Raw genomic sequence first — 16,456 nt, forward strand, 5'->3', positions numbered from 1 at the left:
AAAGTCCAGACAAATCATTTACATTCCAAAATTGATCTTCTTACCCAACCTGCTTTTCAAGAGGCAAATAAGGAGCTGGGGTAAGCTTCTTTGCTTCCTTTGACTCCCTTAGCACTTCAGGGGTACTTTTGTGCCTAGCAGAATTAGAAGAGAGTGCTAACGGCCCAACAACTGCAGCCTCCTTCATATTCTCTTTCTCTTCAGTACCTAGCAACACAGTGTCCGTTTTAACCTTTTCTTGGAAACCTTTCCAACGTCACCCACTTTTTCCTGGGCCACAACTTGTCTTAGAAGCAACAGTTCTATTTCTGGAAAAGTTCTTATAATCACATTCTGGTTGCATCTTGGCATACCTGCCTTCTTTTCCATAGGTACTCTACCCATTTGCCACTATTGGGTGTATTCTCCACTAGGCTTATGCATCCTCTGCCAACTTCCTGGCATGGAGCTTTTTCACTGTCTCCAGTTCTGATTATTTTCATCTTGCCTGCAGCTGACCTGCTGTGTCTACCACTTGTTACCTTTGCTTCCAGTGAGATTGTTCTGGGGAAATTAATTCTGTTTCTCTTACTACTGTTCGAAAAGGCTGACATACATCGTTCACATTCTTTGGGAGAGTTAATCCACTCCCATTTTCCTTTCTAAGATACTTAGCTCCAACTTGGGGAGTAGAGTTCTCATCCATCATCTATCTTCTTCCCACATTGCCTTTTGCTCTACTCTATCCCATCCTTACGTGTGGGACAGGCTTAGCTTACTGCTGTCCTAGTTAGCCTTCCAAAATCATCAATCCGTGGCTGCTCAGATTCTCTCCTCTAGTTCCTTGGGTAAACCTCTTCTAAAGATGTAAACATCCCCAGTCCACTCTACTTCTTCTGTAATAGCAGGGTACATTTCTAAATCCACATTCCTCATCTGGAATTCTTTGTAAACCAGTAAAACTCTGTCTGTTCTCAAGTTCTAAGCAATCTTGCTTCCTCTTGGAACTTTGGGGTTTTCTCTGTACTCTTGTTTCTCTACCTGCATCAGTTTCACCTTTCTTCTCTCTCTCCAACTCATCAATTCATTGCTGTATTACTTGCATTTGCTGTAGAAGGCACTCCACTCTCTCCTCTTTCCTGATCTTATTCCAATCATCTTCTACCTGCTCAGATTCCCATTCTTCAGAGACTTCACCTGTTTACTAAGCTCTTGCATCTCTTGTTGCAACAAGTCTACTCTCTCCCCTGAATAAATTGTCCAATGTCTACACTTCCTTCTTGTCCTCACCTTTTGTCTGTCCCGTCCTGCATCCATAACTTTTCCATGTGGATGTATACTCATGGCTGCTTCTGTTGCACCACTGGTTGTTGCTTTATTCCTTGTTCCCTGCCCTCTTTTGCACTTTGAATATTCATCAGAGCCTTCATCTCTAATAACTTCTGTTCCTTTTTCTTTGCTTCAAACTACCTCCACCATCTTTCCATAGTCTCCCAATAACAACACTTAATTTCCTGATAAAAAGTTAATGTGGTAACTCTGTTCGTACCTCCCAGAGCACTTTCTTCTCCATTTCTTTCATCTTCAGATGTTGCTACTGCATCCTCAGCCAGCATATCCAACAGTCCAGGAGCCTCAATATCCACTACTGTAGTCCTCAGTAATTATACTGTGCACCAGACGTCAGCACCAACTGTGCCCATGAAGCTGTTGAGGAAAAAGCACCACCACACAATCTGGACACTGCCACCATGTCATGCGAAAGTAGTGTGGGACTCCTTTTTGTCACTTGTCACCTTGGCTAATGTTACCTTGGCCAATTTCTTTAGCAACTGGACTTGTCAAGTCAGTGCTTGGTCCCGATCAAATCACACTGACACAGCAGGATTTCTTCTAAAGAATTTTACTATAAACTTTTAAACAGTGAAGTATTAATGTATATTCTTCAGGAGGTTTGGTGCTCGGTGGGGCTTTCCAGATGGTCTTCAGGGAATGCTTCTGATGTACCTCAGCCCTTCCCAAGCATCTGCTCAGCCATTTTCCCCTCAGAGCTGCTGTCTCTCTCCCCACATTCTTCTCCAACTGCCTTTTTAAACTGCTCTTTCCCAACATTCCAACTTCCATTTCCCCACACAAAGTTCTCCTTTCCTAGAATGTCTCCGTGCTTCTCCCTTTCCTGCTTCCTGGGTGCGCATCATTGATATTGTTCCCCACTGTCCCCTGTCGTCATAGTGGACAATGCAAAACAAACCTGATTCCTCTGTCCCAAAGTACAATCTCTCAACAGGACTTTAAAATAGTAAAACATAAATCATCCAAATCAATTATTAGTAGGCTTTTTCGTGGTCTATGATCATTTTTAGCATGAAACAAACTGTATTTTGAATTTTTAATACTTTTATCATATCTTTGAGAGGACGACATTCAAAGCATGTCTTGCAACAAAGTGATTGTCTTGCAAGATATTTACAGTGCACCCCTATGCATGTTTACTTGGAAGCAAAGTCTGCTGTTTTCAGTGTGTCTTACTCCCAGATAACTGTGTACAAGATTGCAACACAGGTGAAGTATAATGCATACATTTATGTACTTTGTGTATTTTAGTCCTGGAATGTCTTGGCCCTGGATGGAAGTAATTGGCAAAGAATAGACCTTTTCAACTTTCAAACAGATGTAGAGGTTAGTAATATTGTAGTTTCTTGCTATCATGCACATTATATTCTCACTATATGCATACAATGTGGAACTAAAGCAGCAATCTTATGCATACTTTCCTGGGAGTCAGTATCATTGAAAACATTGTGAGTTGCATCTGAGTAAATTTATATTGGATTGAAACATGGTGTGCACAGGGCTTCCCCCATTTGAGAGCAGGAGCAGAATATTTAACAAAGTTCTGGAAGCTTCCAATGTGCAGAGCTTCACTACATGTGACTGCACAGCTGACCTCTCAAAGAACTATAGTAAAAAGGTAAGCAAAGTGTCCTTATCCAGTATACACAAAAGGATTGTTGCAGCTAATGGATGGAAATTAAATTATTATTATTGTACTTAACCTGAGTTTTAACCAAATTATAGTAGGCCCTTGGTATCAGTGGGGGTTCCATTCTCGGATATCTTCTCCCCACGGATTCCAGTTTCCATGGATAATCAAATCTGTGGGGAGGGCCTTAAGGACCTTTTCACTGAGAAGTGCCTTGTGGAGGTCTTTGAGGCACTCCAGACATGGGTTCAGCAGCTGCGTTGAGTCAAATCTGCAGGTGCCTAACCCGTGGATAAGGTGGGCCCACTGTACAGGTTTTTGTTGACCTGTGTGCTGTGATCTTTCTTCACCTGTGCAGAGCGATCCCTAGAGGTTCTCCCCATACATAGGCAGACAATGTAATGAACTATTACAAGGGCTAGAAGCCATGAATGTGACTCACATAGTCCCACCCAACTCTTCGCTTTTGCAGTCAAACTGGACTGAACTCAGAGATTGGTCAGGTCAGGCCCTGGCCCACTTGACGGACTTCTGAAGGCCCCATATCTATTTGGCTCATCAGTGACATGAAGGAGAATTCTCCTTCATCTCTTCCACACTGTGGATTTGGCTCCTTTCTCCTCTCACTATCCCTGGTAAGGAGCTCCATAACTTACTGGGTGATGGGAGGGGAAAATTCTCAGTGCTCCTTCCTCTTTCTTCATGGCATTTGGAATTTTAACATGAACAGGGTGACTAGACATCTTCTTTTTCCAGGACATGTACTCTTTTTTTTTTTTTTTTTTAGCCTTGTGTCCTGGAAAAGTGTGTCCTCCTTAAATGTCCTCTTTTTCCCTGTGAGTGGGCTCCTGCAGTATTCTTGTAATTAATAAATTATATGTAATATAATTTTAAATTTAATAAATAATACAGTGTAACCACATGAAATCAATATATAAGTGTTTTTAGCTTTTATTTAGTCCTATCCTACATTTTTCTTGGCTGTCCTACATTTTGGGGTGCCTTGTCCTCCTTTGTGGTTGACATCTGGTCACCCTGAACATGGAGCCCAACCAGAGGAGGAAGAACGGCTGAGGACCCCCCCCTGCATTGTTCAGTAAATTTATATTTTTCCTACGTCAGGGGTGAAGTATACAGACTGTCAGTATGGAGTCTTGTTGGAGGAAAAGCTGCTGCATGTTTCATGTTCAGCTTGTCTCTCCTCTCTCCATTTTCTAATAAGACAGTGAGCTTACAGATTGATGGAGATGGGAAGTAGCAGCTGTAGTCATCCCTTTCTCCTTTGAGCTTAATGTAAAATATTCTAAATCCACCTCCAACTCAACAGAATTTTAATTGTGAGCCCTGCTGAAGGAAGCAAAACCACTGTGACTGCTGTTTCTCCTGTTGCATACAGGGTGAGTCCCTTACAGTGCCTGTGTCCTGTGGTACCCCACTGCCTTCGAGTTACATGAATCCTAGATTTTGTGTAGCAATGAGGAAGCGTTAGTTGGGGCTATGGAGAGTGAGCATAGACTTCCTGTTCCTTGGACTGTTTTGGTGCCTGCTTGTGCTGGTTGAGGGAAGATAAATAGTGTTCTCTTGGAGATAGTTTGCTACATGGGAACACTGCTCACACATGAAGGAGCATACCCTGAAATCAGACTTCCAGTATGGGCGGAAAGAACTCCATAGCACTTCTGCAATATCCAGAACCATCTGATCGGATTATTTTTAAGGTACACACAGTGCGTATTCCCTGTATGCACTGTCTTTTGCTCATTGTGACTTTCAAGCATGCCTTATGGTGATATCTCATGCATAGTGCTAAGTTTCAACTTGTTGTTAAGGGTAAGATTCCTTATTATATGACATTTTTACATTTAACATTGTTATGATGGATATGACAATTAACACATTAATGCAGTATATACCCAGTAACATATACTGTGCAAATTGAACAGGAAGAAAATTTTTATCCAGGGTAGTGTTAATGCTTACTGACATTAACAAGAACTCTGGAAGTTCAGAAGTTCAGTATATTGTACTGGAGTATATTGTATCAAAATGACGACTTGACTACTGTAGTAAAAAACTTCTTGTATACTTGTAGTACCTTCACCAGGTTTTCTGACAGGAAATTTATTGTGGAGGTATGTACCTTCCATATGTACCTTCCATATGTGGATACAATCCCCATTTGGGGAAAGTTCCATATAGGACTCAACAATCTTGTTTCTCCACTTTCCCCAGCACATAAAACCAGGGAATAGGACATCTGTGTGGTTCTTCTGTAACCCTATCTAGCCCATGAAGCACAAAACATTTTAGTCATACTGTAATAAGCTTTTTTTGTGTTGATATATAAACATTTATTTGTAGGTGATATGGAAAAAAGAGCATGTTTTCCTATCCAAGTCACAAAACAGCTGCATAATTCTTGCTTAAGAAATACTATTTGTCTTCCAGACAGCAGGAGACAAACTATGGTATACAGAAAAGTGTAAAGAGACAAATCTGTTTGCTTTAGCATTTAACTGGGACAGTGTAAATTCAGGTTTATAAAAAATTATTATTATAAAATTACAAGCACACTGAAACTAAAATTCACACATGGAAATGAAATACGTGCTAGACCTCAAACAGTGCATAGTTTAACATCATTTTCTTTACATTACAAAGCTCAAATTGATGGCCACAGTCCAGCAGTATTGTAATTCCAGTACTCACAGTTTGCTGTAATCAGTAAGGCTGGCAAAGCATTAACATCCTGGAACTAAACTGTAGAATTATAGAAATCTAGAATGGAGTACTGAAGAGGAAAGTGGCTGTGATTTCTGTTCACTGAATTATTCAATACTTTAGGTAAGCATCTCACAGTATTAGAGTTTACATGCATTTGTGGTATCAAGCAATCTTGCACAAGTTTTTTTTTTTTTTTTTTTTAAGAAATCTGTTTGCTGAAAGTTGTCATTTTGCTAGATTCCCTTATGGTTCTTTCTAGAATTCTTGAAGCTTGTTTGGCCATGAACATTACAACATTACAAACATGTAATTTAATCAAGTTAAAGTTAAATGTAAATCAAGTGAAATCTTCAGCAAAAAAGTTTTCTTTTTCTTGTTCATTTTAGACATAATGCTTCCTGTCATGGGACTTCATCTTGAAATGCATCTGATTTAGATATGAAGCTGATATTTGTTTCATCTATTTAAGGGCCGGGTGTTAGAAAATATTTCCAAAAGATGTGGTGGGTTCCTGAGGCAACTAAGTCTACGAGGCTGTCTTGGGGTTGGAGACTCTTCTTTGAAGTAAGTAATAGGCTAAAACATTTGCAGATTGATGCATATCCTTGAGTTGTGTAATACACATTATGCATGTGAAAGCAAGTTCTTTATCAGTCAGACCATCAGCATGATTGAAATATAACTGTGATGGACAGTTGGAGATGGCAGTGTGTCTGTAGCATAGCACACAGCTGCATTACCTTACCATGGGTACAGTGGAACCGGGAGCATTAGCTCTGTTCTGAACCCAGTACGGGTCAGTTGCTGGGAAAATAGAGCCTTCCATTTCTGATAAGAATTATCTAGGCCAGCAGGTGCGAAAACCCAGCCTGCAGGTTGGGTCCGGCACCTGGAAAATGCCTTCTCCTGCGTGTGCAGCACTTTCCGTTTATACCAAAGCATCTTATCTTGCCAGCCAATCTCTGCAGAAAATTGTGCCGAGCAGCTGCTTTCACTGCCCATTGCTCCAGCAAGCTCTGCACCCTATTTTTGGGGCAGAAGCAGCTGCTCAGAACAACTTTCTGCAGAGATCGGGTAGCAAGATAAACCACTGTGTGGCGGAACGGTAAGCATCGTGCACAACAGGGAAGGCCTTTTCAGCACACAGCGGTCTGTGAATGTGGTTTAGAGACTGCTGATCTAGGCTAATAAGTGTTTCTGTAAGCAGTTATTCCACCTCAGCTAATCTTTCTGCCTGTGCATCTTGCATCTCGCAGTCAAAGGGACATTCTGGGCAACGCATTTCTCATTACGTGGAGTTCTTGCCAGCAGTGCAGGCTCCCTTTCTCCAGTGACCAGTGGGTTCAGACCACAGCTGTGTTTTGTCATCAGTTCCACTGTACTCATAGCCCAGACTGGTTACCAGGGAAGGTAATACACTAATATTGCCCTGTTTTCAGCCAGGTGACTTTATGATGGATTGGAACAGCTTCAGCAGTCATGGAACATAGCATTGCAGGCTTGTAACTGCTGCTGCAGGCTGCTGAAACTGTTCCCCCCAATTGCAGTATTGCTTAAGCCATTTCCGCCCAGTGTTGCACATACACAAAATGTACACCTGTGGGTCAGGCAATAATCGGTACAGCACCTCTGTAGTTGTGTGGCAGCAGGTTGTGAATCAAATCCTTAAAGAAAACCAAACCTATGTAGAGTTAGATGCACTTACTCCCATTTATTTCTCATCTTAATGGGATTGGCTATAAAGGCTAAATCCGATGTAATGTGTAATACTGCCTAGTGGGTTTTTTAAAGTGTCCTGGAGGGCCATGAAAGGGATCAAAACTGTAGCGGGGGAATTAGGATCACAAGGTGGGGTGATCTGAAAGGTGGGGGAAGCTTACTTTTGTGCCTCTATCCACTTTTTTTTTTAAGGTAAAAAGCTTCTCTCCAAAACTATTGAGCCACATTAAGCAATTTGTATTATGACCAATTTGATCCGGAATCTTTTAACACATATTCTACATAGCAGTACAACTTAGTGTAATTCACAACTTATTTGATTGCTTTGGGAAATTCAAGAGAATGGAACTTTACTCCTTAATGTATTTTACCATAATTTAAAAAAATAGGCATGGTCTTTCTTAATAAGCTGCAGACTGACAAATGGATTTTGAGAGTCTGAGTAAAACTATATCCAAATCTAAGTGATCTCCTTCAGAAATAGTCAACCATGTTTTTATATTTTCTGAAATGTTAACTAGAATGTCTGAGGGGAGAATGTATTATTAAATAACTTTTTCTACCTAATTGAACTGTTGATTTTATTGCTGTTTGCAGAACATTTTCGCAGAACTGTAGAAACATTGAAAACTTAAACCTTAATGGATGTACAAAAATTACGGATAGGTAAGTGAATAGTATTTGTCGTAACTGCATTTTAAAAAATCGTTAGCTGAATACATTTTTATCTTATTACCCAAAATATAAAATGTAAATATTTAACCATTTTTTCAAAGAAGCTATTAAAACCATAGGTAGAGGTGTGTGGTCAGGGTACCCTAGCGAGAGGCCTCAGACTTGTTCAAGGGAAGGGGGTTAAGGCACCCTGGTCCTCCTCCCTGCCTTGGCTGGTGTGTCCTGGACAAGAGCTGTTGGCTGCACAGTCTCCTGCCTCACGTCCAGTTCTGTTGTGTCTGTCATCACAGGCCTCTCGCCTTTTATGGGGCTACCTCTCTTCCGTGGCCCCTCCCCTTCCTGCTGAGAGGGTTGAAAGTGCCTCCCTGTTAAAGGGGCCCAGCCCTAGATCCTACCTGACCATTGGTCCCAGGCCCTCCCCTTCTCTTGGGCCCAGCAACTTGCATTGCCCCTCAGCGGCGTCATTGAGAGGCGCCGTTTCTCTTGTGCTGAGGCCCAGCCTATCGGGTGGGCCCGCGTTCTCAGGTGCGGGCCTGCTGGGTGCGTCTGGCCGCTCTGCGGCTGCAGGCACTCTGTTGGCCTGGCATCCGCTGGCCCCCCTGTCACGGGGGTGCGGGGTCAGGGTTGCTGGGTTGCCTCTGCCTGTTGTGTCAGCCTTGGGACTGACAGGCGTTGCGGAGGAAGTGGCCTCCGGGTCCCTCTGCACCGTTTGGCCCTTTGGCTCTCCGCCCTGGCTCTCCTCCCCTGGTAAGTTGGGGGTCTTGGGGTGCAGAGGGACCCCCAACACCACAAATTGTAGAAATGTTGATACAAAAATCAAACTGCAAAACATCCATGTTTGTTTAAATCTACATTATACTTTTCTAGTACTCTGCAAATGGTTGTCATTTAGTCAAATTTCTGTCTAGAGCTGAAGACATTTTAAATGTCCCACTTTCTTTACAGCACTTGTTACAACCTTAGCAAATTTTGCCCCAGGCTAAAATATCTGGATCTGACATCTTGTATTTCCATCACAAACAACTCTTTGAAGAATTTAAGGTAAAATCATATAATGCTCAACATATGTTGAAATCATTGCGTTTATATCTTGATATTGACTGATGTTGACAATACGTGGCTACTACTGTTATATAAATTATTGTGGCTTTATGTAGTCTTTCCTTAGGGATTTTTGTAGAAGGCAGTTATCTCTACTGCTTTTTGCAAAAGAGTTAAATTAGGATTTGCCACTGTAATAAATATTCTGACTTTATGTTTTGTTCTTACAGTGAGGGCTGCCAAAACCTGGAACTCTTGAACCTTTCTTGGTGTGATCAGATTACAAAAGATGGCATTGAAGCACTAGTGAAAGGGTGCAATGGACTCAAGGCACTGTTTTTTAGAGGATGCACTCAGGTATAGGCCTGCTTACATGTAATGTTGAATCTGTAAGGATCAATTTATCTTGTGATATTTGGAAAACTACAATTTTATAAAATAATAATGTAAAATTGAACTTTTGTAGCAGCTGTATTTCTAAATCTCTGGTTAATTTATTTTCTGTTCATTGATACAGCTAGTAGATGAAGCACTTCACCATATTGAGGCTTACTGCCATGAACTTGTTATCTTAAACTTGCAATCATGTATGGTAAGTACTTCTTTTAATACCTCCTTTCAAATTGAGTTCTTGGGTACTTGTGACATATGAAATGAGGCATTTGACCACTCACCAGATTTGGAAGAGAGAAACAATGCTGAAAATATTGCTTAGAAATGCATAATAGAGCCTGCAGTATAAGGGGTGAAAAACATTGGCACATTTTTGAATACAGTGAGACTTGTGTATACAATATGCATAGGATTAGGTTTGGGTAGCAGCACCTAGGAGCTGTGAACAATGTTTCACTTATGGGACAGGGCTTTTCACCTTTATATTGCCTTCCCACTGCATCTGAGGGTTAGGAGACCCTTGGAAAATAGCACTGGATAATGGTGTGGGGGGTGCATCTTTAAAGGGGGGAATTGGAACCCCATCTTGCATGAATGAAGGTGCCTTCCTTTCATGCAAACAGCCCTTTAGCTCTAACCTGTTATGTTTGGCTGTATACACTGTATACATAAAATCTTCTATTTTGCATCCAAGTGTAGCTTATGGTTTTTCTTTAATATGGCCTGAAATTGTTATAATTTATTTGTTTTTACAAACCATGTGTTCAGAGATCATGTCATGTTATGTACTCTAACATTTAGGGCCTTAATAAAAATACTCTGATAATTGGTTGCATTACAGTGAAGTAAGTGTTACTATTCCATGCAACTGGAATTGCCAAGGTCAATCACTTTCCAACCAAAAATGGTGGAATTCATTTTTCTGGTATACAGTTCTATGCTGTATTACATGGTGCAATTGTTTGTATACCACTTCACTTTAAAAGACTAATACTAAAGTGCATTGAACAGTACAAACAAGGGGGTAGATTACTGTTATGTTTAAACATTCTTTCTGTTCTTTGTAAGAAGTTCTTCGAGTAAAAAAAATTCTAAAACCGTTTTTGCCCAAATAGACCACTCAAGCAACTCATTCTACATCCATTAGCGCTGATGAAAACATCCATAGAATAGCACTAAGAGCGACATCCAGGCCTTCCACTCTGGAGGCTTCTGCTGATGTTCTTGACTTCCTCTGCCCCTCCACTGCCCTGCAGAGACCTTACCTTTTCTGGAGGAACTTAAACTGGTGCTGTCAGGCCAGTGTCGGCCTTTACACCAGTGTCATGAGCCTCTGCTGCCACAATGTGCCTTACGGTCTGTTTGTGACAACACACGGGCTCATCCCACTGGTAGACGCCAGCATAGGTTTTTTGCCCTAATGAACAGAATGAGTTGAGACTGTTGGGGGATGCTAAAGACAACACAAAGTTGTTTTATTGTTATGTTTGATAAGCTGGAGTGTGTTCAGAGAGAGGTAACTATGATATGAGGAATCTGGAAACCAAGTCCTAAGAAGAATGGTTAAAAGAGCTTGGTTTGTTTAGCCTAGAGAAGACTAAAAGAAGTTATGGTAGCTGTTTGTCATGCAAAAGGGGTGTTGAACCACTTTTTGTTGCTTGGTAACATTACTGTAGCCAATTTCTTTAGCAGCTGGACTTGTCAGGTTAGCGCTTGGTCCCCATCAAACCACACTGACACAGTAGGTTCTTCAATGGTGCCATGGCATGGTCAGTCTTACGAATGGGTAGCTCCTCCTCTGAGGCAGGCAGGTCACTTTCCAAGTCTTCCTGAGGGGAGGGGTTCCCATGATTCCCCAGACTTGCCTAGCCTCTGTAGGCAAAGGTTGTGTCTGCTTACACTTTGTGAGATGCTGCCTTTGCCAGGCACGTATTACAGAGTATGGTGCTAGTGACTTGGGTGCTTCCCACCCTAGAGATTGTACAGCATGACCATTTTCCATTTGTAAGGCTGACCCTGCCATGGCACCACTGGAGAATGGGAGGGTTTGAGCTTACCTGTGAACTCCTCAGTGGTGCCGTGGCTCCCACCTGGAGTCATCTGAGTCACTGCAGAAAAAAAAAGAGAGAGAGAGAGAGAGAGAGAGAGAAGGAAAGAGGTTGACTTAACCAGAAGCTTCCTCTGTTATAAGTTTGGGTTGGAGAGTTAACACTGTTGACCCTGTTTATTCACCGAGCTATGCTTGTCATAGGCCTAGGTTGTTGTTTCTAGTGCCAACAGGTGATATCTACATGCTGGAGCGGACGTCGTCTTTAGTCCTGTATGAAATTGACAGTGGACATCTACTTGAGGTTCCAGTTCCTATGAGATGTCACAGGGATCCTTTCTTGGAGTCCATGATTTTCACTGGGATGGGGTCTTTTGAGGCTTTTCCACAATCTGGGGAATCATGGGAGCCCCTCCCCTCAGGAAGAAACTGACCTGCCTGCTTGAGAGGAGGAACTACCCATTCATAAGACTGAACCTGCCCTGGCACCACTGAAAATGCAAAGTTTTCTCTCTTTATTCTTTTTGACTGCTAGTATGCCCCAGCAAAATACAAACATTTGTAGGTTAGCAATTGACATTCTAAACGTATGCAGCTGATAAAATTGCATTTTAAAACGAATGATCAGGAAGGAACATTTAGATTGGAAGTAGCCATACTTTGTTAGGAAGCAACCTACAAATCTTATTGGTGTGGCTGAGGAAACTCCTTTGGCTGTTTTCAAAGTTGTCAAAGTATTACCTAATTTTTTTGTTGTGGTGAAAATGTATAACACCACATAACATAACATTGTATTAATCTGGTATATTTTAAAATGGATTATGTAACGTTAGAGGACAAAACTTTTTATCATTCTTTGTTGCAGCAAATATCAGATGAAGGCATAGCAAGTATCTGTAGAGGATGTCACAGACTTCAGTCGCTTTGTGTCTCTGGTTGTACAAACCTTACAGATGCTTCTCTTATAGCACTTGGTTTGAACTGTCCAAGACTGAAGTGAGTATCACGCATATTTCATTCATATAATAAGTGGTATAATCCTTCCTTTATCTTGAATAACCTGAAATTGTATTAAACTTCATGGGAATAGTATGTACCTAGTTCAGTGATAAACTGTGTGGCTTGTAGTAAATGTTATTTTAATTGGCGTTGTCTTTAAAAGGCGCATTTATATCTAGCATACTATATGCTTGAATTTCTAGAAACCTATTAAAAAAGTTCAGTTTATATTGCAGAATATAATTCTAGAGATGCACTTTTTAGCTAGTTGGGATGTATCCTTTAAGAACATTTTAGTGGTGTCTACAAGATTGGAAATTAAGTTCTTGTGATTTGAGGCCTGAAAATTGATGATAGAGGTAAGCTATAGCAGCTTTCTCTATAACTCGATGATACAGCGCATGCTTTGCACACAGAGGGCCTTGGGTCCTACATAAGATCTGTATGTTCAAGATCAATTGTAAATTAAAGACAAAGAACCACATATGACAGTTACTTCTCAGTTGCCTCAACTAATTCAAGAAATTGTACTTAGCATCTTGGACCTTGCGAAATCTGATAAAATGCATTGAAAAATGTAAGTTCCTTCACTTTCTCTAAAAGGTCAATTGCAGCAAACATTTTAGTAAAGCTATTGCGACTGTTGGTCAACCTTGTAATTTATTGGGTACTTTTTTGTTTATTAGTAAGTTCGAGGAGGCGTTTCTTTTGTTTAAGGAGTTTCTCGAGTAGTGGTCTGAAAATAGCCATTCTCCTAGTCTCTTTAGGGTAGATACTTATTTCAGGTGACATTGGCAAAGAAGCTTCACAATAATTGATTCTTTGTAGTCCCCAAGTGACTAGTCTTAGAAGCTTGGACCAGTAAAAATGGTTATCAGCTAATAAATTTTGTAGTCTTGTTCTCAAAACTGCTCTAGAAATTTATAACAGCTCAGTGCAGAGTAGAAAGTGATTCAGGTCACAGCCCACATGCTAAGCTTACATTGGGGGGAAAAAAATCTATGGTTGGTAGAGCATTCATTTCTGCAGGTGAAATTGTAGTGCTTTGAAGAGGAGGAGACTTCTCCAGTTAAAAAAATATCTGGAGAAACAGCAAGGGTCTTGGGGCATCTAAAAACTAGAGCCCATGAAAGCATCTGCCATGATAACTGTGTTAGGGCCCTGTCCTATTCAACTTTCCAGCTCCGGTGTAGCCACAATGCAGCCCTGTGGGTAAGAGAACACATATTCCCATACCTCGAGGAGGCCCCAGTGACTACCCCTCCACCACAGGATACAGCGCACACCTCACTGGCACAACTGGACCAGCACTGGAAAATTGGATAGGATTGGGCCCTTAGTCTTTAAGGTGCCATTTTTTTTCATACATTTTTGTCAATGGAGTAGTCTGTATCTCTTCAAAGCAGTAAAATTTCAGCTGTGGAAATGGACTCTTGTCGTGTTAAAGAGCTTCTTGAAAAGTGTGGGATTGTTCGTTAATTCTCTACCCGAGTACTGTTTTCCCTCATCTTTCTTCCTGCTTTTTATTCATTTTGCTAGAATATGTGTAGTTATGTGTTTCAGCACAGTGGGAATGCATAATTTTGCATTTTTAATGGAGAATTTAAAAGCTTTCAAACAAAAATCTAGGAGAATGGAAGGCAAGCAAAAGCCTTGCATCATTAAGGCCGGTATCAAAATAAAACCATGCTACATAGTTTGGGGGCAGCTTTTCTCATGGGCCTGAAAGTGAGAGGAGTCCTCTTGTATTGGTATAGCAGAAGCCATAGTTCAAAATGGTAACTGGAAAAAATGGGGGGGGGGGAACACTACTATCTTGAGAAACTGGGTACAGGGCATATCACGGTTGCTGCTGTTGGGTCAAGCAGGGTTGCCAAGTACACCCGACTACTCTTTTTGCTTAGGACTGAAGGTGCTCACTTAAGTGGAAGGAAGTGCTGTGCTTATAGGCAGCCCCTGCCTTCCACTCCTGACACTCAGGCTTAGCTTCCTCCAAAATGGCTTCCAGAAATAGATGTCCCCACTCCCAGTGTATGGGCTTTTTCTCCACTCTTGTCCTGCCTACATAAGTTCAGGCATTTGCTGGTCTTAAAATAAAAATGATAGTTATTGGCAATTCTGTTGGTTGTGAGTCTCAACTTGAAAGTATTATAATGCCATTGTACAAATCTATGTTAAGGCCACACCTGGAGTATTGTGTCCAGTTCTGGTTGCCACATCTCAAAAAAGACATAGTGGAAATGGAAAAGGTGCAAAAGAGGCCGACTAAGATGATTACTGGGCTGGGGCACCTTCCTTATGAGGAAAGGCTACGGCGTTTGGGCCTCTTCAGCCTAGAAAAGAGGCACCTGAGGGGGGACATGATTGAGACATACAAAATTATGCAGGGGATGGACAGAGTGGATAGAGGGATGCTCTTTACACTCTCACATAACATCAGAACTAGGGGACATCCACTAAAATTGAGTGTTGGGAGAGTTAGAACAGACAAAAGAAAATATTTCTTTACTCAGTGTGTGGTTGGTCTGCGGAACTCCTTGCCACAGGATGTGGTGATGGCATCTGGCCTGGACGCCTTTAAAAGGGGATTGGACAAGTTTCTGGAGGAAAACTCCATTACGGGTTACAAGCCATGATGTGCATGTGCAACCTCCTGATTTTAGAAATGGGCTATGTCAGAATGCCAGATGCAAGGGAGGGCACCAGGATGAGGTCTCTTGTTACCTGGTGTGCTCCCTGGGGCATTTGGTGGGCCGCTGTGAGATACAGGAAGCTGGACTAGATGGGCCTGTGGCCTGATCCAGTGGGGCTGTTCTTATGTTCTTATGTTATGTTCTCCCTCTTCCTGATATTGTTCCCCTCCCACTTCTTCTTAGGGTCTGTTTGTGGAGGTGAATTTTTCTTTGCAATGTATTTCTGCATTATTTCCCTTAAGGTGAATATAGAAAGGTTGGTGCATTTTATATTGTTTTCTAATTTTTGTTTTCTAAGAGTTGCATTTTTCTTTCCTTTCCCTCTCTGCTTCTTTCAGTTTTAAAAATTGTCAGATTTCGTTAAGGACTAGATCAGCAAATGTGACACATGAGATTAAATGTCTATCTTTTAATACTTTGTTCTTTCAAATACTGTGTTATGCCTTAAATGCCAAACCACATCTGTAGCAAGGTAAAAAGGATAATCCTGTTGCAAAAGTAGATGCTAATCACTAGGAAATACTGCCATCACACAAGTGAGCAACTTTGCTTTCCTCCAGGCAATTATGACTTGCTTCAACTAGATTTTCCAGTCTTTCCAGGAATCTAGACCTTGGTTCCTCTGCTCTTCTTAACAGTATAACTTTTACCAGGAGCATAAAACACCACACTGGGGAAGGTGTGTTTTTGAATGGTCAAATCCAGAAGCAGAACAGATAGAGTCTGCAAGACCAAAGAGGGACCCAAACCTATATATGTTGAAAGATGGCAACTGTGCCTGTTACTTTTTGTAAAGTTGAGTAAAGTCAGCACACAAAAAATTTAACCCACATAATGTCTTTTGCATCATTTTACTACACAACATTCAGTTGGTAGGTAGTCTGCACCACTTTCTCAAATTGCATTTTCCAAAATACACAAGTGATGTGCTGTAACTCAGTATAGCCCTAGATATGCTCTTGGTGACCAAATCCAGGCTATCAGGTTCTGCACTTGCTGAATTGTTCAGACATCAACTGACATCAATTGTTCAGACAACAAAATCATGATATTTAGCCTTAAAAATATGATGATGTGAGCTGTAACTCAGAGTGAAACAAAAGGGTGTAGGCACTTCAGGTTTGCTATTACTTTAAAATCCAGATGGTTGTGAATCCCAGAGGTGAATAAACTCTGCAAATGATAAGTGTTTCCAGTGCTCCT

At 41.2% G+C, this 16,456-nt stretch overlaps 1 protein-coding gene across 1 annotated transcript in view; it reads left to right on the forward strand.

The window, feature by feature from the left end:
- The window catches only part of FBXL2 (F-box and leucine rich repeat protein 2), a 32,671-nt gene that overhangs the window by 10,455 nt on the left and 5,760 nt on the right, over nucleotides 1-16,456 (forward strand). The window contains exons 4-10 of the mRNA XM_066631145.1: nucleotides 2,584-2,658; nucleotides 6,156-6,250; nucleotides 8,003-8,071; nucleotides 9,026-9,121; nucleotides 9,352-9,478; nucleotides 9,639-9,713; nucleotides 12,427-12,557. Coding sequence (XP_066487242.1) covers nucleotides 2,584-2,658; nucleotides 6,156-6,250; nucleotides 8,003-8,071; nucleotides 9,026-9,121; nucleotides 9,352-9,478; nucleotides 9,639-9,713; nucleotides 12,427-12,557 — 668 coding nt within the window. The remainder of the gene's footprint in view (nucleotides 1-2,583; nucleotides 2,659-6,155; nucleotides 6,251-8,002; nucleotides 8,072-9,025; nucleotides 9,122-9,351; nucleotides 9,479-9,638; nucleotides 9,714-12,426; nucleotides 12,558-16,456) is intronic.

Source organism: Tiliqua scincoides, chromosome 5, assembly GCF_035046505.1.
Source record: "Tiliqua scincoides isolate rTilSci1 chromosome 5, rTilSci1.hap2, whole genome shotgun sequence".
NCBI classification, from domain to species: Eukaryota; Metazoa; Chordata; class Lepidosauria; order Squamata; family Scincidae; genus Tiliqua; species Tiliqua scincoides.